Source organism: Dictyostelium discoideum (genome assembly GCF_000004695.1).
Source record: "Dictyostelium discoideum AX4 chromosome 1 chromosome, whole genome shotgun sequence".
NCBI lineage: Eukaryota > Evosea > Eumycetozoa > Dictyosteliales > Dictyosteliaceae > Dictyostelium > Dictyostelium discoideum.
Window position 1 is genome coordinate 2677920 of NC_007087.3, and position 25000 is coordinate 2702919.

Consider the following 25000-nt stretch of genomic DNA (forward strand, 5'->3'; position numbering starts at 1 on the left):
ACCTTTTTTTTTTTTTTTTTTTTTAATAATAACAATAATAATAGTTTTTTAAAAAAAACTTTGTATAATAATTTATAAATAATTTTTTTATTTTTGTTTTAGAAAAAAAAAAAGTAAATAATAATAATAATAATAATAAAAAAGAAATGTTTAAAGTATCAAAATATAGACACACAGTTGGTAAAATTGATAAACGTGAACTTTGGTATCCAGATGTAAATACAACAGGAAATAGTTCAGCATCAACATTTATTAAAGCCAATTCAAAATGGGTAGCATTAAATTGGCAATCAAATACTGGTACTATTGGTTTAATTCCATTGAAATCATTTGGAAAGAGAAAAGGTGAAACCTTTTTAATTCATGCACATTCATCAGGTGTTATAGATTTTGAATTCAATCCATTCAATGAACATCAATTGGTGACAGCATCAGATGATTCAACAATTAAAGTTTGGAATATTGATGAAGCAATTAGATCAGGTGCAACATCATTATCAAGTGCATCAATTGTTTGTAGTGGACATTCGAAATCAGTTGAATGTATAGCATTCAATCCAGTTGCTAATAATATTTTAGCATCATGTTCAGCTGATAAAACTTTAAAAATTTGGGATCTTTCAAATGGGGAGGAGAAATACAGTTGGAATTTTGAACAAGGTTCATTGACATCATTATCATGGAATTATGATGGTTCATTATTGGTTGCCACTGGTAAAGATTTAAAGAATAGAATTATCGATGCAAGAACTGGTGAATCAATTCAAGTTGGCGATGGTAATCAAGGTGTAAAAGCATCACGTGTCGTTTGGTTAGGTAATTTAAATCATTTCTTAACAGCTGGTTTCTCAAAAATGAGAGAGAGACAATTGGTACTTTGGTCAAGTCAAGATCTATCAAAACCAATTAAATCGATAACTTTGGATAGTTCAACTGGTATTATCTCACCAATCTATGATCAAGATGCTCAATTATTATTCATCTCTGGTAGTGGTGATTCTTCAGTTCGTGTTTTCGATATGAATACCCAATTCACAAAGGATCCAGCTTTCACAGAGTTATCACCTGTACCATCTGATACTCCTTCAAAAGGTATTTGTGCATTACCAAAGAGAGCTTTAGATGTAATGGAAGTTGAAATTGATCGTATCTTTAAGGCAACTCCAAATAATATCATTCCAATCACTTTTAACATGTCTAGAAAATCAAAATCAACCTTTGCTGATGATCTCTTCCCAAATACCGCTTCAACTAAACCATCTTTATCTTCAATTGATTGGTTATCTGGTGAAAATAAACAACCAATTTTAGTTAGTTTGAATCCTTCTGATAATCAAATTAATAACGATTTAGATGATTTACAATTAAATGATAATGAACCAGTTAAAAAATCAACATTTTTCATTGATGATAATACAAATGATAATAGTAATGTTGTTGAACAATCAAAATCAGAACCAGAACAACAACAACAAGAAGAAAAGAAAATTTCATCATCATCATCATCATCATCACCAACTAATTCATCATCAAATGTAATAAATAGTACACCATCATCACCAATAGTTAATGATAATATTCAACGTACTGGTATTGTACCAAAAGTTGTACGTTCATCAAAATATAGACATATTTCAGGATCTGCTCATCAAAAGAGTCAATTTTATACAAATTTAAAAATTAATGGAAGTACTTCAAATACATGTATTGCAGTTAATAGTGAATATGTTGCAGTACCAATGGTTGGTATTGGTGGTCCATTAGCTGTTATTCCATTAGCTGATAAAGGTCGTCAAATTCAAGTACCATGTATTGAGATTGGTAGTCAATTATGTGATTATGATTTATCACAACATAATACATCGTTGGTTGCAACTGGTTCAGAGGATTCTCATGTTAAAGTATTCAAAATTCCAACTGGTGGAATTCCAAAAACTACCGCTAATAAATCAAATAATTACACTACAACCGAGGCAGATTTCGTTGGTCATAATAGAAAAGTGATCTCTGTTAATTTCCATCCAACCGCTGAAAATGTTTTAATTACAAGTGGTGGTGATATGGTTGTAAAACTTTGGGATCTCAATGAAGGTGGTGCCGGTGAGAAATTATCATTTGCAAATGTTCACACCGATATGATTACAAGTGTAGATGTAAATTGGACAGGTGATAAGATTTTAACATCAAGTAAAGATAAGAAAATGCGTATTTTCGATCCACGTACTAATAAAGGTGGTTTAGCTAGTGAAACAGTCACTCATTCAGGATCAAAAGGTGGTAAGGCAGTTTGGTTAGGTCAAACTGGAAATATTTTCAGTGTTGGTTTTAATAAATCATCTGAACGTGAATATCAACTTTGGGATAGTAGAAATCTTCAATCAGGTACACCATTAGCTTCTGATAAACTCGATCATTTATCAGGTGTAATTACACCATTCTATGACGAAGATAGTGGTGTCATTTATTTAGCAGGTAAAGGTGATTCAAGTATTCGTATGTTTGAAATCAATGATCAAGAACCATACGTACATTATCTCACACAATTCTCTGCTGGTACTCCACAAGTTGGTGTTGCTAAATTTGCCAAGAAAACTTCAATGGATGTTAAGAAATGTGAAATCGCTCGTTTCTATCGTTCAACCGATTCAACCATTGAACCACTCTCAATGACTGTACCAAGAAATCGTCAAGAATTCTTCCAAGATGATATTTATCCTGATACTCGTCAAACTTGTACACCAGTTATGACCTCTGAAGAATGGTTCGATGGTTGTATTCGTGAACCAGAATTCGTCTCCATGAAACCTTCAGATATGATTAATCTTTCTGATGCTCCACCACCACCAAAGAAAGAAGATAAATTCGTTGTCAGTCAAGAAGTTGACAATACTCCTTCAAGAGATCAAGTTACTAATTCTCTCTTATCTCGTGTTTCAAATCAAAATGCTTCAAGTAATTGGGAACAAATTGAAAAATTAAAACATAATTTCACTGATTATGATAATGGTGATATTTCTGATAGTGAATGGGATTAAATTAAATTAAATTAATTTCAAAATTAAATAATTACAAAAAAAAAAAAAAAAAAAAAAATCATTGTCAATATTATACTAAAAATAAAAAAAAATAAAAAAATTATTTATTTTAAATACTAAAATAATTAAATATTATATTTATTTTTTTATTTTCATAAATATTGTTATTTTATTTTTATTATTATTTTTAAAAAATATATAAATAACTATCACGTTTACCACCTTCAAAAAATCCTTGAACACCACCATTTAATGCACCAACAACAACTCCATTTGTAAATCCAATTAGAAATCCTAAAACTCCACCAATTGGATTAAATCCTTGTGATTTATTTCTACCAAAATTATTATTTGACGAAGTTTCATTAATAATTTTTTGAGTTGAATTTGATTTTAATGATCCAATTTTAGAAATAGATTCTGATTAATATAAAATAAAATAAAAAATGTTAATAATTTTTTTTAAAAAAAAAAAAAATTTAAATTTTATAATACTTACCAATGATGGTCATTTTATTTAATATTTATATTGGAAGACTAAATTGTACAGATTATAGATATTAAAAAAAAAATTAAGAATTTATACAAAAAAAAAAAAAAAAAAAAAAAAAAAAATAAAATATAAGAAAAAAAAAAAAAGTGGGTGATTAAATCCGATTTAAGATTATTAAATAGAAATAATTGATTAGTCAGACTTTTAGTTTTTTAAATAATTTTATTTTTTGTATTTTTTTATATTTTTTTTTATTTTTTTTTATTTTTTTTTTTTTTTATTTTGTTGAAGGTATATATAGTTGGTTATACCATTTGTTTTTTATTTAAATTTTTTTTTAATTTTTTACCCCACTTATATAAATTTGGGAAAAATAAAATCGAGTTAAACTCAAGAAATATTTATATTAATTATAATGGGTTTTTTTTTTATTTATTTTTCATTTAAATAACTATAGGATTTTTCTTATGATTAAGAAAAGATTAAAAATATCTGTACTTTAATGAACTAAAATATATTATGAATATTATTCCTTTTCTTATAATTAATGTAAATAAATATTAAGAAAAAAACAATTTTATATTAATATATAAAATATTAATAATTTATTTTTAATTTTTTTAATTTTACTTTACTTAACAATGATTTAATTTTATTTATTTTTAATATGAATTTAGTATAGATAAATTGAGAGCACAAAAATACACAAAATCATATAAAATATTTATAAATTTAATGTTATCATTCTGTTTTTTTGATTAATATAATTTTTTTTTAATTTAAAAATTTTAATTTTAGAATTTAACTATTTATGATTAGGTACATGTTTAACAGGTTTAACAATTTGTTTAGGTTTAACAATTTCTTAAGGTTCAACAGGTTCATTTGGTTCATCCAACTCACAATAATATTAATAGCTTAAATCCATAATCTATTCTTAAATCAATATGGCACTATCATTTTTATCCATTTTTATTATGTGTTTTTCAAATGATAATATTCAATAAGTTTTACAATATTTAATTTTTAAAAATAATAAAAAATTTCTTATCCAATAATTTAATTTTTTATTATCACCAATCAATCCTTATTAAGTAAAATGACATAGGTTTTTTAAATTCCAGATAAATGGGTACCAATGAAAATCAAGAGAAAAATACAATGATATTGATAAATTTGTAATAATAAATAAATAAATAAATAAATAAATAAATAAATAAATAAATAAATAAAATATTATAATGTTGTTACTTGATTATTATTATTTTTTTTTTTTATTTATAAAATATAAAATTTTATTTATTTTGTTGGTAAAACTTTATAAGGATTTAAAATATTATTTGGATCCATTGTATTTTTAATTGATTTCATTAAATTAATTGAATTATTTGATTTTGAATAATGAAGGAAATCAGGTTTCATTAAACCAACACCATGTTCAGCACTGATTGAACCACGATGTTCACTTGTATATTCATAAACAAATGGTTCAATCATATCGAAAATTTCTTTACTATATGGTTTCTTTGGTGTTGAAATATTTAAATGTAAATTTCCATCACCAACATGACCAAATCCAACTACATTTGCTTTATCATCAAATTTAGCTCTCATTAATTCTACAATTGAATAAAATTGTTCAATTGGTAATGATAAATCGTATTTATAAACTGCACCTTCTTTACCTAATGATTCTGTAATTGATTCTCTAAATTTCCAAAATGCTGATATCTAATTTTATTAAAATAAAATAAAAAAATAATATGTTAATAGTTTTTTTTTTTTTTTTTTTTTTTTTTTTTTTTTTTTTTTCTTAAAAAAACATACATTTTTTGAATCAGTCGCTAAAGAACCATCAATAATTAAATTTTCAGCCATAATTGATTCTAAGAAATTATTTAATTTCTCAGAATCATGAGTTTCATTGAAACCAGAAGTTTCTAATAAAATATAGAATGGTGATTTCTCTTGGAAAGGATCTTGAACTTGTTGGTGTTTTAAAACCAAATCTATACAAGGTCTATCCATAAATTCAAAAGCTGATAAAATATCACCCAATTGTGATTTTGCACGTGATAAAACAGTTTTAACTTGATTGAAATCTTGACATGCGAAAAGACCAACATTAACACTTGTTGGTTTTGGTGGTGTAATCATTGACACCTTTGTGACAATACCCAAAGTACCTTCAGATCCAATGAAAAGTTGTTTTAAATCGTAGCCTGTGTTATCCTTTCTAAGAGTTGAAAGACAATCTAAAATGGTACCATCAGCTAAAACTGCCTCTACACCTAAAACATTACCATGTAATGATCCATAACGTAATAAACGAATACCACCTGCATTGGTTGATACATTACCACCTATTTGACAACTACCTTTTGCACCCAAATCCAATGGCACAGTATATCCCATTGGTGTTAAATAATTCTCTATCGTCTCTAATACTGTACCTGCTTGACATACAACCACACCCGTAACTGGGTCAAATTTTTCAATCTTATTCATATTACTCAATGATAATATAATTTCATCATGTACTGGTACACTTCCTCCTACCATACCTGTATTACCACCTTGTGGTACAACTGCAATTCTTTATTATTGTTATTAATTATTATTATTAGATTTATTAATTATTATTAGGTTTATTAATTTTTTTTTTTTTTTAAATTTTAATTTATAAAAAAAAAAAAGTTTACTTTTTATCATTACAATATTTTAAAATTTTTGAAACTTGATCGGTTGTTTTTGGTTTTAAAACTAAATTACTGTTACCTTTATATTTTCTCATCCAATCTTGATTGAAACCATCAATATCTGATGGATCGGTTAAAATTGAATGTGTATCTAAAATGGTTTTAAAATGTTCAATATCATCATTATTAATTATTGCATATGATGAGTCTCTGCTTGGTTTTGCTTGACTACTATAAAATAATTTATTATTAAACAATTTATTTTGTAAACATTTATTTAGTCCATTTCTAATCATTTTATTGTTGTGTGGTTTATGTCCGAATGGCTGAAAAAAAAAAAAAAAAAAAAAAAAAAAAAAAAATTAAAAAATGTAAATATAAAAAATGTAAAAATAAAAAATTTTAAAAAATATCTTTTTATAAAACTATGCAACTGGTTTGTTGTTTATTAAGTGTTAACTTATGTTTTTTATTTTTATTAAAAGACATACATTTATATCATTTTAATTCTTTTTTTTTTAATATTTTTATTTTTTTTTTTTAATCGGGAGCTGAAACATTTCTTTAAAAAAGTTATCAAAAAAAAAAATAATGTACAAAAAACAATTATACACAAAATTTATATATAAATATTGGAATAAATTAGTATATAAAAAACTAATTTTTTTTTTTTTTTTTTTTTTTTTTTTGAATTGGATAACGCAATTATTATTTGCTTCTCCTTGAGATGCTAGATCTCATTTTATTTTTTTTTTTTTTTTACAGGGTCTTTTTGATTAAAACATCTTTTTTGTCCAAACTTTTTTCTAAATCTTTTTTTATTTTATCGTCTGGTTCGTGATTGATGTTTATGACGTATTTGAATTGTTTTTTTTTTAATTGAGTTTTATCCACAATTTCGCTTATTTTTTGTAGGCATTTGTGTTGCTTAATATTTGTGGTGTTGTTTGTGATTTTCATTTTATTTTCTTTCTATCTTTTTTAATTTTCTGAATAACTTGGGTTTTTTTTTTTTTTTTTTTTTTTTTTTTTTTTTTTTTTTTTTTTTTTTTTTTTTTTTATTTATAGAAAGTACTGAGTGAATTATTGTATTTTTTGAGATGTTTAGGAAGTTCTATTGCGGGTGTTGATGATGATTTGTGACACCCCTTGTCCTGTTTTATCAATTGGTGCGTGGTGTGTTATTTTGTTTTTATATTGTTGATTTATTGAGTAAATTTTATTTGTTTTTATATTTGTTTCAGTTAGAAGTGCTGCGTCCAGCTTGTTGTTGTCTAAAACGGTGTTTATTATGCTGGCAGATTGGATGGTGTTGGATCCTTGGACGTTCCAAACACCTATTCTTATTGTGTTTTTCTTTATAGTTTTATTTGGGGTAGATTTTTATCTACCTTTTGAAGTTTCTGGTTTATTTTGTCTTCTAACTGATCTTTACTTTGTTCGTTGTGTTGTTGGTCTTGTGTGTTTGTGGGGTTTTTTGATTTATTGATTTGTTTTAGAATTTCCTTGTTGAAGTTGTCTATATCTTCATCCATTTTTGTTTTTATGCTTTTTTGTCCATATTCACCCAATTTTGGTTTGACTGGTGTTTTGTTGGTCTTGTTTGTTTTGTCTTGTTGTTTCTTTTTTGGTGTGTTTAACAATTTACTTGGTGAATCGATAATTTTCGATGGTGTACCATAGGTTGGGCTGAAACTCATGATATGTTTTATTGGAGAGGAGAAGAACCATTGATTTGAAGGGATTGAAAGTGGGAATTCTATTTTTCTTATTGCATCAGTGTTTGGGCTGGTGAAGTCGAAGATATCATTTGCCTCTCTAAGTTTTTCTTCCGTTGTTAGTCCCTTTGTTTCGCCGTGTTGTTTTATTGGTGTATTGTATGGAGATGGTGGTTCGATAGGTTTTTCTGATTTTGTTTTAATTTCTTGAATGTTACGATGGTGAAATGATCTCATTCTTAATTCTGTTAGTTCATCCACGTTTTTAGTGATGCTTCTATTACCTTTGAGCTGTATCATCTAGGGCCATAAATGTTTTATCATTAGATGAGGATGTGATTGGTGGAATAATGATTGTTCTTTTTCCTTGTTTTGGTATTTGTTCTGATGTAGATTGTGGTTGTTGTTCATCTGATTGTTTTTTATTTTTGTTTTCTTCTTGATTTTCTGGTAATGAGGTTTGATCTCTCCATCCTTTGTTGGAGTGTCCAATTAATGTTAGATTGTCTAGTTCAATGATAGTGTCAAATTCTTCTACGACTCTTTTCACTGTTTTGATAATTAGAGTTTCGCCTTTAATTTCTGATTTAATTAGTTTACATCCTTCATTTTCTATTACCCATTCTATTTCTGTGAGTGATTTATACCAATCAAAATCTGTATACATATTTTTTGGTCTTATAGTGGTTATAAATTGTCCTTTTAATTCTGCATCAAACATATTTACAAAATAGATTACTGTACTAATACTGTCTGTGAGAATTTTGAATGTATTATTACTTTTGATTAAAACATCTTTTTTGTCCAAACTTTTTTCTAAATCTTTTTTTATTTTATCGTCTGGTTCGTGATTGATGTTTATGACGTATTTGAATTGTTTTTTTTTTAATTGAGTTTTATCCACAATTTCGCTTATTTTTTGTAGGCATTTGTGTTGCTTAATATTTGTGGTGTTGTTTGTGATTTTCATTTTATTTTCTTTCTATCTTTTTTATTTTTCTTTAAAAAGTTAAAAATCTGGAAATTTTCTAATTAACTTGGTTCCCAGGTTTTTTTTTTTTTTTTTTTTTTTTTTTTTTTTTTTTTTTTTTTATAAGTCTTTTTTATATGAAAAATGAAATAATCAAAAAAAGAGATTGTTGTTGTTGTTTGTTTTTTTCGATCTGATTATTTTTTGCTTTTTTTTTGAAAATTTTGCTACGCAAAATTCTCAAAACGAAACAAATAATAAATTACAATAAAGTAAAAAGATGGCTTTTTAAAATAGTTTATTTATTTATTTATTTGTTTTTTAAGTCTTTTTTATATGAAAAATGAAATAATCAAAAAAAGAGATTGTTGTTGTTGTTTGTTTTTTTCGATCTCTATAAAAAACTAATTTATTCCAGTATTGAAATTAGAATTTTCAACTAAATCCTCATTGGTGTAGTCGGTAACACTCTAGTCTTTCACACTGGTACCTCGGGTTCGATTCCCGAATGGGGAGCGTTTTTTTTACCCAAAATATTGGATCGCGGGTTCGATGTTTGGATAAAAAATGTAAAGAATTTCGTAAATTTGAAAATAAAAAATAATAAAAATAAAATAAAAACAATTTTTCGTTTGATGAAAAGTTCAGTTTTCAGAATATTTTCACATAATAAACATTCGCAAAATTTTACTTAATTATTTGATTATTTATTATTTTACTAAACTTAATTTAATTTATATATATTTATCTTTAACAAAAATAGAAAAGAGTGGTCTAAAAAAAAAAAAAAATGAAACTCCTTTTTTATAAAATCAAAATTTTGTATCTGAAAACTAAAATAATATCTTTAACAAAAATAGAAAAGAGTGGTCAAAAAAAAAAAAAAAAAATGAAACTCCTTTTTTATAAAATCAAAATTTTGTATTTGAAAACTAAAATAATATCTGTATTTAAATCTCTTTCTCAGACCAATTAATAGGCTTATTTATCAATATTAAAAAAAAAAATCATGTGTTATGGATCACATTTTAAAAAATGAACTTTAATTTTAAAACAATTATTTTTATTCAAAAGTTATTACAGGGTATATTTTCCAAATCCTTAAGGGGAAAATCATTTTAAATTTATAACTTTGGTGGTAAATCGCTTGTATCTCTCTTGAAAAAATAACATTACTCTGAAATATTACTTCAATGGGACTAATTGTATTACCAATATACACTTTTGAAAGATGATTATACTTTGAAATTGGTACCTTGGTTTCGTGTCTAAAGCCGTTTAAAAAGTATAAAGTATGTATACCATGTCCTATTGCTTGTTGGGGAAGAGGTTGAATAATATCTCCAATGTAGACATTTTTAACAGAAAGTGGAATGGTTCCCATCGTTATATTTAAATTTAGACCATCTAAAAGGAAAAAAGTATGAACAGATCCAGGAATTAGTTCTTTATCAAAAAATTTAATAATTCCACCAAGTGCAACACAACTTATTCCATATGGAACTGGGCATCCTTCTTGAAAATAAAAGAATTCTACACCATCGATTTTAATTGTTTTCTCTTTTTTTTTTTTTTTTTTTTTTTTAAAAAATAAATACAAAAGTTAATATTAATAATTATTTTCTATTTTTATAATTATTTAAATTTTTTTTAAATTACCAGAGATATTTGGATGGTATATAGAACCCTTTTCAACAACAACAGTTTTATTAATATTTTCTTGAATAGATTTAATCTCATCTCCAAAGGTAACATTAGTTTTATGATACCCACATAATAAATTCTTTTTTTGTTCTTTCTCTTTTACAATTAATATAGATTGATATGAATGTTTTAATATTTCTAAATGTTTTAATGTATTATTATTATTATTATTATTATTATTATTATTATTATTATTATTAAATAGTTGTATAATATCAATAGTATTAAGAGAGTTTTTATATTTTTCAGTTATTAAATCAATAGTTTTTAATTCATTTTCTAATAAATTTTTAATGGTTGAGTTATTTTCTTCATTCTGTTCTAAACATGTAATTAATTGTCTAATTTTATCTTTTTCTTGAGTTTCTAATATGTTACGTAATTGTTTGAATGTATATTCTATCTTTTCTAAATATTCAGTATGATTGGCTTCAATCTCTTTATAAATTTTATTTGATTTAGTTTCTAATTTTTCATTTTCTTTTTTACATTCTAATAGTTGATTGTAATTTTCATCTTTGAAAATATTGAAAATCATTAATGTATTCTCTGAATTAATCTTTTCAACTTTATGTCCCCTGTGATGCTCGTCGCTATATATACATTCCATACATATTCCAACCTTACATTCTGAACAAATTGAACATATTATTGATTCATTATGAAATACACATGTATTATCAAAATTAATATCCATTTTATAACTCTATGCTTTGTAGAGACACAAAGAAAAAAAATAAACTATGAAAATTCTATTAACCAAAACTTAAAAACATCAAAACAACCCACCAAAAAAAAAAATTTTTAAATTTTTAATTTTTTCAACCGTCTAAAAATTTTTAGATTTTTCACTTAATGGTCATACAACAATAAAAATTAATTTATGATCGGATTAAAATAATGGTAAAGATTATTTTTTTTTTATTTTTTATTTTTATTTTTATTTTTTTTTATGAGATTTAGATTTGTAATTTTAATTTTTCAATTATTTTTAAAGATTCATCGACATGAGAAGTTGAACTGAGTAAACCATCATGAATACTGCCATAAATCCATGTTTATCAATAATAAATGTTTTTCTACCTGGTAATAATATACCATTAACACCATATAATTTAGCTAATTTACTATGTTTATCTGTTAATAATGTGAATGGTAATGAATATTTTGAAACGAATGATTTATGACTATCTTCACCATCACTACTGACTCCAATTACTTCTGCACCTGCTTCTATAGATTTTTGATATTTATCTCTAAATTCGCAACTCTCTATATATGGTGATATTATTATAATATTAAAAGATATTATGTTAAATTATTAGTATCATTTTTATAAAAAAAAAATATATTTATATTTATATATATATATATTACAATAATATTAATTAACTTACCTTTTGACATTCTGGACTATTATCTTTTGGATAAAAGTATAAAACAATTGGTTGACTCTTTTCTTTAAATTCTTTTAATGTGACTATTTGACCTAAATAATTTTTAGCTTCAAAATCTGGTGCAATATTTCCAACTTTTAATTTTGTCATTTTTTTATTTATAATTTTTTTTTTTTTTTAAATAAATGATTTTTTAATTTATGATTATTAATTTATGATTATTAATTTATAATTTTAAAAAAGTGATTGATAGTATCAATTATATTTAGTCAATCAAATATAAATTTAAATATATAATTAGAATTAAAATTATTTAAGTTTGAATATTAAAAAATAAATTCTAAAAATTTAAATAAACATTCATTTAAAGAATCTAAATAATTCGATATCATTTTAGAATGTTTTATTAATAGTTGGGAGTGTGGATAGAACATCAACAGAGATGATTGTGACATTGATTCACTGAAAAAAAAAAAAAAAAAATATTGAGAATGTTAATTTAAATAAAATCGATACTTTTAATAATAATAAACAAAATTATAACTAAAAAACCCACTTTTTTTTTTTTTGATTTGTAAAAAATCCCACTTTTTTTTTTTTTTTTTGAATTGGATAATGCAATTATCAGTTTTTTCTCCTTGAGATGCTAGATCTCATTTTATTTGTAGTATTTTTTACAGGGTCTCTAAAAGAGGGGTTAGTTTACCTTTTTTTTTTTTTTTTTTTGGAATTTTGAATTGTATTATTACTTTTGATTAAAACATCTTTTTTGTCCAAACTTTCTAAATCTTATTTTATTTTATCGTCGGCTTCGTGATTGATGTTGACGACATATTTGAATTGTTTTTTTTTTAATTTGAATTTTGTCTACAATTTCGCTTATTTTTTGTAGGCATTTGTATTGCTTAATATTTGTGGTGATGTTTGTAATTTTCATCTTATTTTCTTTCTATTTTTTTATTTTACTTTAAAAAGTTAAAAATTTGGAAATTTTCTGATTAACTTGGGTTCCCAGGTTATTTTTTTATTTTTTTTTTTTTTATTTTTTTATTTTTTTATTTTTTATTTTTATTTATAGAGAGTACTGAGTGAATAATTGTATTTTTTGAGATGTTTTGGGGTTCTATTGCGTGAAGAGGTGAGTTCCATTGTCTGCTAAATTGTAACCAACGGCTTCGCTTGTGCCGTACTGGGGTGTCCTGTCGGCCGTTTGTGCCGTGGGATGGTATTGAAAACTACCTCCCCAGATTCGGTGTATTGTAATCCTCATTTCGGAGTTTTTTAGTTACGATACTTATTGGTCTGGTTATACATGTCTGAGGAAATTTTTACTTTAACCCACTTTTTTTTTTTTTTAATTGGATAACGCAATTATTATTTGCTTCTCCTTGAGATGCTGGATATTTATTTTATTTTTGCTTTAACCCACTTTTTTTTTTTTTTTTTTTTTTTTTTTTGAATTGGATAACGCAATTATTATTTGCTTCTCCTTGAGATGCTAGATCTCATTTTATTTTATTTTTTTTTTTTTTTTTACAGGGTCTCTAAAAGAGGGGTTAGTTTACTTTTTTTTTTTTTTTTTTTTTTTTGTTTCGAATTTTGAATTGTATTATTACTTTTGATTAAAACATCTTTTTTGTCCAAACTTTTTTCTAAATCTTTTTTTATTTTATCGTCTGGTTCGTGATTGATGTTTATGACGTATTTGAATTGTTTTTTTTTTAATTGAGTTTTATCCACAATTTCGCTTATTTTTTGTAGGCATTTGTGTTGCTTAATATTTGTGGTGTTGTTTGTGATTTTCATTTTATTTTCTTTCTATTTTTTATATTTTTCTTTAAAAAGTTAAAAATCTGGAAATTTTCTGATTAACTTGGTTCCCAGGTTTTTTTTTTTTTTTTTTTTTTTTTTTTTTTTTTTTTTTTTTTTTTTTTTTTTTTTTTTTTTATTTATTTATAGAAAGTACTGAGTGAATTATTGTATTTTTTGAGATGTTTAGGAAGTTCTATTGCGTGAAGAGGTGAGTTCCATTGTCTGCTAAATTGTAATAGCTTTAGCGAGATTAGTGAGTCTAATTTATTTTGTTCTTCTGGCCGTTGTTTTGATTTGATTCTTAATGTTTTGTTTATAACCGCTTGTGTCCTGTCCCATGCAGCTCTTTGTGTTTTAATTAGTTCACGTATGACTTGTTGTCTGTGAATTATTATTTCTTTTTCATCGTGAATGAGTTTATTTCTTTTGTGCCAGATTTTATCGAATATAATAGCTATTAAATTGGCTACTAGTGCAATTTGTAGATGGTTTAAAATCTTCACATTCCAGGTGTGAGTGGTGTGTCCAGACTTAGTTAGGGTGTAGTTGAAGATTTCTTGTGTGTTTTTGATGTGGGCTTTGCAGTTGAAGAATATATGTTCTGAGGTCTCATCTTCCCCACACTGTTGGCATGGCATGTTGTATATTTTTGGTAGTGCTTTCAGTGTGTATCTCCATAATAGATCTCTACCTTTCATGTTTATTATTTTTTTGATTTCTTTAAATGGAAGGTGTTTGCTATTAATTTTGGTCATTATTTCTTTTTGGCCAGGAGTTGGTATGAATTTGTTGTGTTCAGGAGATTGAGTTGTCATCATATCCTCGTATATTTTTTTTAATTTTGGGAGGTGTTCGTAGTGTGTTTGTTTATTTTGTGGAGTTTTTAATTGGGTCCATGCTTGCTTGCATTGCCAGTGTAGTTGTAGTTGATTTTGTTTTGTTGTTGTTTTGTTGTTGTTGTTGTTTTTGAGTTCCTCTTCCCACAGTTTTATATATGAACTAGGAGTGTTACTTACTCTTTGGTGGAGGTATCTTTCGAATAACCATGCTTTCTGTGCTAGTTCTCTTGTCTTCAGGTTCCATAAGTTTAGGCCACCATTGATATAGTTGTTTTGTCTTCTTTGTAGTGAAAGAGAGTTTTTAGATTTTGTGTTGAAAACGAATTTTACGATGTTATTTTCAATACTATTGTGTTGTGGTGTGGTGTTGATGTAAGTGTGGAACGTTAACTGAGATAGTGCATATGTTTTTGCCATTATGAGTCTGCCCATATAGGTTGATGAAGTTGAGTTCCATGTTACTAGTTTAGCTCTGATGTTGTCTGAGATTGTATTGATTTTGGATTTGATACCCTTATTGTTGAAGTCAAAGCCGAGGTACCTTTCGTTTGATTTTATGACGGTGTATAGCGTTCTGGTGTTCCATTTGAAAGTGATACACGAGCATTTGGTTTGGTTTATTTTTGCGCTGGTTGCTTGGCAAAACTTCTTGATCCATTCATTCATGAGGAAATGGTCCATAAAGTTGTATGCTATTGTTGCTGTATCATCGGCGAACTGTAGTATTTTAATGGTTTCTTTGGTTACACCATTGATGCAGCGGTCATTTATTATAGTAGTTGCCATGCATTCAACCACTAATGCGAAGATAGTGGGAGAGATAGGATCACCTTGTTTGGTTCCTCTTTTTGATGTAAAGCTTTTAGATAATGAGTTATTGATGTACACTGATGTTTCTGATTCATTGAGTAAGTTCATTATTGTGAGGACCATTTTGAGTGGTAGTTTTAGATGTGCAAGAGTACGTAGAATGGCGTTATGTGAGATTGAATCGAATGCTTTTTCAAAATCATAAAATGTTATGATTGGTTCCATATCCTCTTTTGTGTTAATCTCTCGTTTTATTATTTCTATTGTTGAGTTTAAGGTGATGATGTTATCGTGCAGTAGTCTTCTTGGTACGAATCCAGTTTGGAATGGTGAGATTATTTTGTTTAAGAACTTCAGGATCCTATTGTTGATTATTTTCGAATAGATTTTGTAATCGACATTTAGAAGTGTTATTGGTCTATAATTATCCAGGTTGTTTGGGTCTCCTTTGTTTTTATATATAGTAATCAATATCCCTTGTTTGAAGTCCTTTGGGATTGTTGTGTTCCAGAAGTGATTGTATAGTTTTGATATTATTGGTAGAATTTCATTAATGTGGTTTTTGTAAAATGTTGGAAGGAGTCCATCTTTACCAGGTGCTTTTCCTTCTTGTATTTTTTCAATGCCTAGTCTGATTTCGTATTCTTCTATTGGTTGATTAATTTCGTCCAATATCTTTTGATCAATCCTTTTATTGAATGTTTTTAGGAGTTCGTGGTGAGTGTCTTCGTTGCATTCTCTCTTCTGGTACAGGTTCTCGTAATATCTTCTTGCTACTTCGAGGATATCCTCGTTTTTTGTTACCAAACAATTGTTGCTTGGATCTAGAATTTGAGGGATTTCATTTGTCTTTCTTTGGACTTTTAACCTTCTGGTTAAGTATTTTGATGGTGTTTCTTTGTTGTTGATGTGGGTGTTGGTTTGGTTTGCTTGTTTTATTCTTACTTGTTCCTTTAGAATATTGTTGATCTCTTCTTTAAGGAAGATTGCTCTTGAATCTTTGGCTGTTTCGAGTTTTTCTGCGAGTTCTTTTAGTTTGTTTTTGGTTTTATTGCTTTCTCTAATTTCTATATTAATTGACAGTTTCTTTATTTCATCTTTTAGTTTCAACCATTGTTCGCAAATGTTTAATTTGTACCATTTGCTGGTGTTCTCTTCGAATTTTTTATTGTAGTATTTAATTGTTTTATTAATTTTGAGGCTGGTTGAATTCATTTTGAGAGTTTCTAGGTTTTGTCTCCATAGTCTTTCTCCTTTCTTTTGTTGCTCGTATTCTGGTATTTTTAATTCAATGATTACCATGTTGTGATCAGATTTTAATTTGATTTCCTTAGTAGTAACTATTGGGTTTAGATGGAGTATCTTCTTTGAGACAAAGACCCTATCGATGGTTGATTTGTTTCTTGGAAATGTGATTCCATTCTTAATTTCTGTAAATTCGAATTCGTCGAAGATTGTTTTAATATATTTGTTAAGGTTATTATCCACTGAACAGTCTACATTGAAGTCTCCGGTTATAATATCGCTGTGTAGTATTTCTTCTGTGAGATTTTCCTTATACCATTCATGTCTTTCGTTTGACTTTGCTGGGGCATAAATGGTTGTGCATTTGATCTGTGTTTTTGCAATCATCCATTCGGAAGATATAATTCTTTCGTTTATTGTTTTTGTTGTTGTTTTTATTTGGGTGTTGATGATGATTTGTGACACCCCTTGTCCTGTTTTATCAATTGGTGCGTGGTGTGTTATTTTGTTTTTATATTGTTGATTTATTGAGTAAATTTTATTTGTTTTTATATTTGTTTCAGTTAGAAGTGCTGCGTCCAGCTTGTTGTTGTCTAATACGGTGTTTATTATGCTGGCAGATTGGATGGTGTTGGATCCTTGGACGTTCCAAACACCTATTCTTATTGTGTTTTTCTTTATAGTTTTATTTGGGGTAGATTTTTATCTACCTTTTGAAGTTTCTGGTTTATTTTGTCTTCTAACTGATCTTTACTTTGTTCGTTGTGTTGTTGGTCTTGTGTGTTTGTGGGGTTTTTTGATTTACTGATTTGTTTTAGAATTTCCTTGTTGAAGTTGTCTATATCTTCATCCATTTTTGTTTTTATGCTTTTTTGTCCATATTCACCCAATTTTGGTTTGACTGGTGTTTTGTTGGTCCTGTTTGTTTTGTCTTGTTGTTTGTTTTTTGGTGTGTTTAACAATTTACTTGGTGAATCGATAATTTTCGATGGTGTACCATAGGTTGGGCTGAAACTCATGATATGTTTTATTGGAGAGGAGAAGAACCATTGATTTGAAGGGATTGAAAGTGGGAATTCTATTTTTCTTATTGCATCAGTGTTTGGGCTGGTGAAGTCGAAGATATCATTTACCTCTCTAAGTTTTTCTTCCGTTGTTAGTCTCTTTGTTTCGCCGTGTTGTTTTATTGGTGTATTGTATGGAGATGGTGGTTCAATAGGTTTTTCTGATTTTGTTTTAATTTCTTGATTGTTTATCGATTGGGTATTGATCTCATTCTCTATTCTTGTTAGTTCATCTACGTTTTCTAGTGATGCATCTATTACCTTTTGAGCTGTATCATCTAGGGCCATAAATGTTTTATCATTAGATGAGGAGGTGATTGGTGGGATAATGATTGTTCTTTTTCCTTGTTTTGGTATTTGTTCTGATGTAGATTGTGGTTGTTGTTCATCTGATTGTTTTTTATTTTTGTTTTCTTCTTGATTTTCTGGTAATGAGGTTTGATCTCTCCATCCTTTGTTGGAGTGACCAATTAATGTTAGATTGTCTAGTTCAATGATAGTGTCATATTCTTCTACGACTCTTTTCACTGTTTTGATAATTAGAGTTTCGCCTTTAATTTCAGATTTAATTAGTTTACATCCTTCATTTTCTATTACCCATTCTATTTCTGTGAGTGATTTATACCAATCGAAATCCGTATACATATTTTTTGGTCTTAGAGTGGTTATAAATTGTCCTTTTAATTCTGCATCAAACATATTTACAAAATAGATTACTGTACTAATACTGTCTGTGAGAATTTTGAATGTATTATTACTTTTGATTAAAACATCTTTTTTGTCCAAACTTTTTTCTAAATCTTTTTTTATTTTATCGTCTGGTTCGTGATTGATGTTTATGACGTATTTGAATTGTTTTTTTTTTAATTGAGTTTTATCCACAATTTCGCTTATTTTTTGTAGGCATTTGTGTTGCTTAATATTTGTGGTGTTGTTTGTGATTTTCATTTTATTTTCTTTCTATTTTTTATATTTTTCTTTAAAAAGTTAAAAATCTGGAAATTTTCTGATTAACTTGGTTCCCAGGTTTTTTTTTTTTTTTTTTTTTTTTTTTTTTTTTTTTTTTTTTAAGTCTTTTTTATATGAAAAATGAAATAATCAAAAAAAGAGATTGTTGTTGTTGTTTGTTTTTTTTCGATCTGATTATTTTTTGCTTTTTTTTGAAAATTTTGCTACGCAAAATTCTCAAAACGAAACAAATAATAAATTACAATAAAGTAAAAAGATGGCTTTTTAAGATAGTTTATTTATTTATTTATTTGTTTTTTAAGTCTTTTTTATATGAAAAATGAAATAATCAAAAAAAGAGATTGTTGTTGTTGTTTGTTTTTTTTCCAAAAAATAAAAACCCATCTAAGTAAAAAAATTTTAATTTCACAACAATGCCCGGCTAGCTCAGTCGGTAGAGCGCCAGACTCTTAATCTGGTGGTCGGGGGTTCGAGCCCCCCGTTGGGCGAATTTTTCTAAAATAAAACATAAGTACAATGGTTCAATTCTCGATTGGTTTTTATTTATAAATTAACCAAATTTTTTAATATAAAAATTATATTAATATAAAAAATTTTTTCAATTAATCAGTGAGGACCGGTCAAATTTTTTTTTTTAATTATTAATAATGTATTATTAATTATGGACACCAATTTCAATTTATTTATTATTCATTAATTTTTTATTTTTTTTTTTTTTTTTTTTTTATTTATATGAAAAAAAAAATAAACCCAAAAAAACACACTAAGTTTTAATATTAAAGTTTCATATAATTTAATAATTTATTATTTTTTTATTTTTTATTTATTATTTTTTAATTTTATTTTTAATTTTATTTTTTTTTTCCCCAAAAAAATTCCCTTTATTTACTCAAGGATGCACCAATAAGTGTAAAGAAAATTCGATAAAAATAACCCAATATGTGTTAAAATACCAATCCAATGCTTCCATTTTCCATTTCCCCCATAATTTGAATTTTTTTTTCCGGAAATTGGAGAACACTATTTTAATCTTAAAAAATAATAATTACCAACTTAATTTTATTTTGAAAAAGATAACGAACCATTTAAATAATTTGAATTTTTATAAATAATAGAATTAAAAATCAATAGTTTTTTATTTTTTTTATTTTTATTTTTTGTATTAATTTAAATTGATTTTTTAAACAATAATGAAAAAAAAAATATTTAAATTATATTTTATTAAAATTTATTTTATTTTATATTATTTTAAGTTTTTTTGGTATTTCTAATTTTTTATTTATTAATGATATCAATTTCATTTCAACATGTGAAAGTGCATAGATTAATCTTTCCTTTCTCTGGCATTTGATTAGTATTGATTCATTTATTACTTTAGAAATTATATTTAAATAAAGGTCACCTTTCTTTATGATATAGTTTGTTGCAGGGAAATTCCAGGAAAATTTAAAGTTAGATTTAAGTTGTTATTTTTTTTAATTTTTTTTTTATTATTTTACCTTTTTTTTTTTTTTTTAAATCTAAACAATAAACTTTATGTAAACCTTTTAATTGTTAGTTGGATTTACTTTTTTTTTACATTTTTTTAATGATTATTTTTTTTTTTTTTTTCAAAAAATTTATTCTATTTATACTAAATCATTTTTCAATTTTAAAAATTATTTGAAAGTAAAAAATGGAATTTTTCCTATTTTTGAGTAATATCTAATAGCAAAAAAGAAAATTACCAAATCTGAAAATATTAAAAATTTAAAAAATGGGTTATTATTTAAATTGTTTTAAAGTGATTAAAATGAACTATAATCAAATTTACTAGACCTTTTGATAATCTATTTTTTAAAAAGATAATTATGAACATCTATATAAAAATCTCGTAGTCAGTCTATCTCCCTACCTATTGTTTCAAGAATTTTTGAATTTATGAAATTTTTCGAGGGGTTTCACCAGTTAGTTTTAAGGAGTCGAACATGCGACGTATTATATCATTTATAAAAAAGCTCCCCATTCGGGAATCGAACCCGAGGTACCAGTGTGAAAGACTAGAGTGTTACCGACTACACCAATGAGGATTTGGTTGAAATTTCGATTTTTATATTTTAAAAATTATAAAAAAATATAATTTATTGAAAAAATTGTTATTTTTCTAAATTAATTGAAAATAAAAACAATTTAGTTTTTTTAAAAAATAGAAAAAATAATTATGAAATCGATTTTAGAAAAAAATGGGATCGATTTCTCGTTTTTAAAAAATTTTGTCGTTTTTTTTTATTTTTTAATTTTTTTTTTATTTCATATTTTAAATTAATAACACCAACCAAAATATAATTTAAAAAAGAAGCAAAATGGAAAATAAAAAAGAATCTTCATTGTTATATATTTTAACAGGTGCAACAAGTGGACTTTTAGCAGATTCAATTATGCATCCAGTTGACACAGTTAGAGCAAGAGTTCAAATAGAAGTAAAATTATAATAACAATAATAATTTATAATAATAATATTTTTCAAAATATTTATAAATATTAATTCTATTTATAGAAAGTTGGAAAATCACAATATAAAGGTACATTTAATGCATTAAATCAAATTATAAAGAATGAAGGAGTTAGTTATCTTTATAAAGGATTTCCAATTGTAGCAACAGCAACAGTACCAGCACATGCATTATATTTTTTAGGATATGAATATAGTAAACAATGGGTAACCGATCGATATGGTAAGAAATGGGGTGAGAGTACTATTACACATTTTTCAGCAGGATTTGTAGCGGATGCATTAGGATCATTAATTTGGGTACCAATGGATATCATTAAACAGAGATTACAAGTTCAAACCAATACACAAAAATTAAATCCGAATCAAACCTATTATAAAGGTAGTTTTCATGCAGGTAAAATAATATTACAAGAAGAGGGTATCAGAGGATTATATCGTGGATTTATGCCAGCATTAGCAACGTATGGACCATTTGTTGGAATTTATTTCTCAGTTTATGAAAAATGTAAATCAACCATCTCTTCATTACTATCAAAAGAAAAAGACCAATACCTACCAATACCATATCAATTAGGTTCTGGTTTCTTTGCTGGTGCATTTGCTGCCGCTGTCACTTGTCCTTTAGATGTCATTAAAACTAGAATTCAAGTACAACGTTCAACTGAAAAACAAATTTATAAAGGTATGTGGGATTCATTTAAAACAATCTTAAAAGAAGAAGGTCCAAAAGCATTTGTAAAAGGTATGGGCGCTAGAATTTGGTGGATTGCTCCTGGTAACGCTTTAACAATTGCATCTTGTAAGTTTTTATAATTATAAATTATTACTATTATTATTATTATTAAACATAAATAAAATAATAATTTAATTAAATAATATTAATTTTAAAACTATTTTTTAAATAATAAATCAATAGATGAACAATTAAAATATTTATTTAAAGATTTAATTTAATAAAATTATAAGGAAAAAAAAGTTATTATTTTTGGTCTATTAATACATATTTTATTATTTTTTTTTTTATTATTATTTTATTATTATTATACATTTTATTTTTCTTTTTTTTTTTTTTTCTTTTTTTTTTTTTTATTTATACATATATATAAAAGATTATTAAAAATTAATCTCTATATCCACCCCATTTTAAAAGGGTATCTTTTAGAGTTATCAAAGTGATTGGTTTACCTAAATAACCATTCATACCACAATCAAAGCAAACTTGACCAAAAGAAGAGGAAGAATCAGCAGAAAGAGCAACAATATTTAAAGGTTTCCAATTGTTTTCAAGTTCCCGTAATCTTAAAAGTTTAGTTGTTTCAAAACCATCAAGAATTGGCATTTGACAATCCATAAAAATAATATCGAAACATCTTTCACTTGTGATCTCTTTTAATGCTTCTATACCATTTTCTGCAAATGAAACGGACCAATCCATTCTTCTTAATAATTGAGCCAAAACTTTTCTATTCAGTTCAGTATCATCAACAATCAATGCATTTCTTCTATGTGGAGTAACTGGTGGTGTATTACCTAAACTATCACAATTACTTAATAATTGACTTTGTAACCTTGGTGATGACAAAATTTGTTGTTGTTGTTGATTACCAATATTTAATTTTTGTTGTTGTTGTTGTTGTTGTTGTTGTTGTTGTTGTTGTTGTTGTTGTTGTTGTTGTTGTTGTTGTTGTTGTTGTTGTTGTTGTTGTTGTTGTTGTTGTTGTTGTTGTTGTTGTTGTGGTTGTTGTTTTCCATCTTGTCCAAAAATTTGTTCAAAATCAATAATGCAATTATTTTTATGATTTTCATCAGCAGTATTGATTATTAATTTTTTTGATTGAATATCTAAAGGTGGAATAAATGATGGTCTTTTACTTGTTGTACTTTTATTATTTATTTCATTATTTATTAATAATGATGACGATGACGATGTTGATGTTGATATTGTAATTGGTGTTGTTACATTAAGAGCTGGTATTATATTATTATCATTTATTAATATTGATGGTGGTGGTGAAAAATTATCAGGTTCTAATTTTTTAAAACTATTATTATTATTATTATTATTATTATTATTATTATTATTATTATTATTATTATTATTATTATTATTATTATTATTATTATTATTATTATTATTATTATCATTATTATTAATATTAATTGGGATTGAAGGTGAAGTAGTACCACTATTTGGAGTTAAACAACTACCATATGGTGAACTTGTTAAGAAATTATTATTAATAATGAAATTACTATTATTGATAACACTACCACTTGAACAAAGATCACCAACAGTTTCACTAATATTTAAAGGTTCAATAGTTTCCAAAGTTGAATCATTATTAGGATTTCCATTTACACTATTTGTACTATTCAATTCAGTACTATTGGGATTACTATTATTACCTTTTAAATTGAATAAAGGTGGTGGTGTTGATGGACGTGGTGATCTATTAACTTGAACCATACCTCTTGTAATTGCAACATGATCACTATAAACACTCGAACTTTTACGTAAAAGATTTGATCTATTTGATTTATTTAATGAACCATTTGAACTACTACTTATATCAAGTGGTGGTAAATTTGTATATTGTGGTGATTTTGTACTTGATAATGTATCTCCCATTTGTTGTTGTTGCTGCTGTTGTTGTTGCTGTTTCTTTTCATTATCTTCAGTAATCTTTTTAATAACTACATTTCTATATTTTAAATAATTTTTATAATCATCTTTTGAACCATTTGTAAGTAACTGATATAAATCTTGTGGTAATTGACAATTGTAAACTTTGAAAACCGTATCAACTAAATTTAAAAGGTTATTTGGTTTCTTTACAATTCCATAATAAAATGGGTCAATTGCTTTTAATCCATTATCACATAATACAAACCAATAAATTGAATTATTTAATTGATTAATTTTATCTTTAAAATAATTTAAATTATCATTTGATAATTGATTAGTTATTATTAATATTACATTATTATTATCATCTTCAACATTACAATATTTATCAATTTCATTTTCAAATTCAAATTTTAATTGTTGTTGATCAATATTATTATCATTATTGTTATTATTATTATTATTATTATCATTATTGTTATTATTATTATTATTATTATTATTATTATTATTATTATTATTATTATTATTATTATTATTATTATTATTATTATTATTTATAATTGGATTAATAATTTTTAAATTTATATTCATTAATTTTAAGAAATTAAATAATGAATTTGAAGTATGAATATTATCATCATAAATGAAACCACTTATTTTAGGTATTGTTGGTGATAAATTATTTAATGCAATTGATAATGAAGAACCCAATGATTGTAATGAAATTGGAGTTGTTGAAGTAGTTGAAAGTATTGATGTAAATGAAAATGCTGAACCAACACCATAAACACTTTTAACCCCAATTTCACCACCCATCAATGTTGTTAACTTCTTTGAAATTGATAATCCCAATCCAGTACCTAAATATTTTCTTGGTGATCCACCTAATTGATGAAATGGTGTAAATAAACAATCTAAAACTTCTTCTTTAATACCAACTCCAGAATCTTCAACTGAAAATGATAATTTAAAATTTAAAATACCATTATTACCATTATTATTATTATTATTATTATTATTATTATTATTTGAAAAACCAACAATTTTATTATTATTATTATTATTATTATTATTATTATTATTATTATTATTATTATTATTATTATTATTATTATTATTATT

At 25.5% G+C, this 25000-nt stretch overlaps 11 protein-coding genes and 3 non-coding genes across 14 annotated transcripts in view; 4 read left to right on the plus strand and 10 right to left on the minus strand.

Moving 5' to 3' along the window:
- Positions 1–146: 146 nt before the first annotated feature.
- On the plus strand, positions 147–3035 carry corB (WD-40 repeat-containing protein; the record flags this gene model as incomplete). The annotated part of the gene is made up of 1 exon (XM_640835.1): positions 147–3035. The coding sequence occupies one exon, from the start codon at positions 147–149 to the stop codon at positions 3033–3035; it is 2889 nt and encodes a 962-aa protein (XP_645927.1).
- A 187-nt stretch (positions 3036–3222) lies between these two features.
- Positions 3223–3547, minus strand: DDB_G0269390 (hypothetical protein; the record flags this gene model as incomplete). Its single annotated transcript, XM_640836.1, has 2 exons — positions 3223–3455; positions 3535–3547. 2 exons carry the CDS (start codon positions 3545–3547, stop codon positions 3223–3225), a joined length of 246 nt encoding a protein of 81 aa, XP_645928.1.
- A 1280-nt stretch (positions 3548–4827) lies between these two features.
- On the minus strand, positions 4828–6523 carry DDB_G0270500 (hypothetical protein; the record flags this gene model as incomplete). The annotated part of the gene is made up of 3 exons (XM_640837.1): positions 4828–5259; positions 5356–6124; positions 6231–6523. The coding sequence occupies 3 exons, from the start codon at positions 6521–6523 to the stop codon at positions 4828–4830; spliced, it is 1494 nt and encodes a 497-aa protein (XP_645929.1).
- Positions 6524–7585: 1062 nt separating this feature from the next.
- Positions 7586–8182, minus strand: DDB_G0270502 (hypothetical protein; the record flags this gene model as incomplete). Its single annotated transcript, XM_640838.1, has 1 exon — positions 7586–8182. The coding sequence occupies one exon, from the start codon at positions 8180–8182 to the stop codon at positions 7586–7588; it is 597 nt and encodes a 198-aa protein (XP_645930.1).
- A 43-nt stretch (positions 8183–8225) lies between these two features.
- Positions 8226–8915, minus strand: DDB_G0270504 (hypothetical protein; the record flags this gene model as incomplete). The annotated part of the gene is made up of 1 exon (XM_640839.1): positions 8226–8915. One exon carries the CDS (start codon positions 8913–8915, stop codon positions 8226–8228), a length of 690 nt encoding a protein of 229 aa, XP_645931.1.
- Positions 8916–9359: 444 nt separating this feature from the next.
- tRNA-Glu-UUC-3 lies at positions 9360–9431 on the plus strand. Its single transcript has one exon. It is a non-coding gene; the product is annotated as a tRNA-Glu (tRNA).
- A 218-nt stretch (positions 9432–9649) lies between these two features.
- Positions 9650–11316, minus strand: DDB_G0270506 (hypothetical protein; the record flags this gene model as incomplete). Its single annotated transcript, XM_640840.1, has 3 exons — positions 9650–9663; positions 10092–10475; positions 10575–11316. 3 exons carry the CDS (start codon positions 11314–11316, stop codon positions 9650–9652), a joined length of 1140 nt encoding a protein of 379 aa, XP_645932.1.
- Positions 11317–11610: 294 nt separating this feature from the next.
- DDB_G0269392 (AhpC/TSA family protein) lies at positions 11611–12166 on the minus strand (the record flags this gene model as incomplete). The annotated part of the gene is made up of 2 exons (XM_640841.1): positions 11611–11889; positions 12017–12166. 2 exons carry the CDS (start codon positions 12164–12166, stop codon positions 11611–11613), a joined length of 429 nt encoding a protein of 142 aa, XP_645933.1.
- A 1799-nt stretch (positions 12167–13965) lies between these two features.
- On the minus strand, positions 13966–17109 carry DDB_G0270860 (hypothetical protein; the record flags this gene model as incomplete). The annotated part of the gene is made up of 1 exon (XM_640842.1): positions 13966–17109. One exon carries the CDS (start codon positions 17107–17109, stop codon positions 13966–13968), a length of 3144 nt encoding a protein of 1047 aa, XP_645934.1.
- Positions 17110–17399: 290 nt separating this feature from the next.
- DDB_G0270862 (hypothetical protein) lies at positions 17400–18734 on the minus strand (the record flags this gene model as incomplete). Its single annotated transcript, XM_640843.1, has 1 exon — positions 17400–18734. One exon carries the CDS (start codon positions 18732–18734, stop codon positions 17400–17402), a length of 1335 nt encoding a protein of 444 aa, XP_645935.1.
- Positions 18735–19170: 436 nt separating this feature from the next.
- tRNA-Lys-CUU-2 lies at positions 19171–19243 on the plus strand. Its single transcript has one exon. It is a non-coding gene; the product is annotated as a tRNA-Lys (tRNA).
- A 1509-nt stretch (positions 19244–20752) lies between these two features.
- tRNA-Glu-UUC-5 lies at positions 20753–20824 on the minus strand. The gene has a single exon. It is a non-coding gene; the product is annotated as a tRNA-Glu (tRNA).
- Positions 20825–21097: 273 nt separating this feature from the next.
- On the plus strand, positions 21098–22203 carry mcfE (mitochondrial substrate carrier family protein; the record flags this gene model as incomplete). The annotated part of the gene is made up of 3 exons (XM_640844.1): positions 21098–21214; positions 21292–22048; positions 22166–22203. The coding sequence occupies 3 exons, from the start codon at positions 21098–21100 to the stop codon at positions 22201–22203; spliced, it is 912 nt and encodes a 303-aa protein (XP_645936.1).
- A 166-nt stretch (positions 22204–22369) lies between these two features.
- The window catches only part of dhkE (histidine kinase), a gene marked incomplete at both ends in the record, with an annotated part of 5228 nt that continues 2597 nt past the window's right edge, over positions 22370–25000 (minus strand). The window contains one exon of the mRNA XM_640845.1: positions 22370–25000. This exon is cut by the window's right edge and continues 1596 nt beyond it. Within this exon, the coding sequence (XP_645937.1) occupies positions 22370–25000 (2631 nt within the window).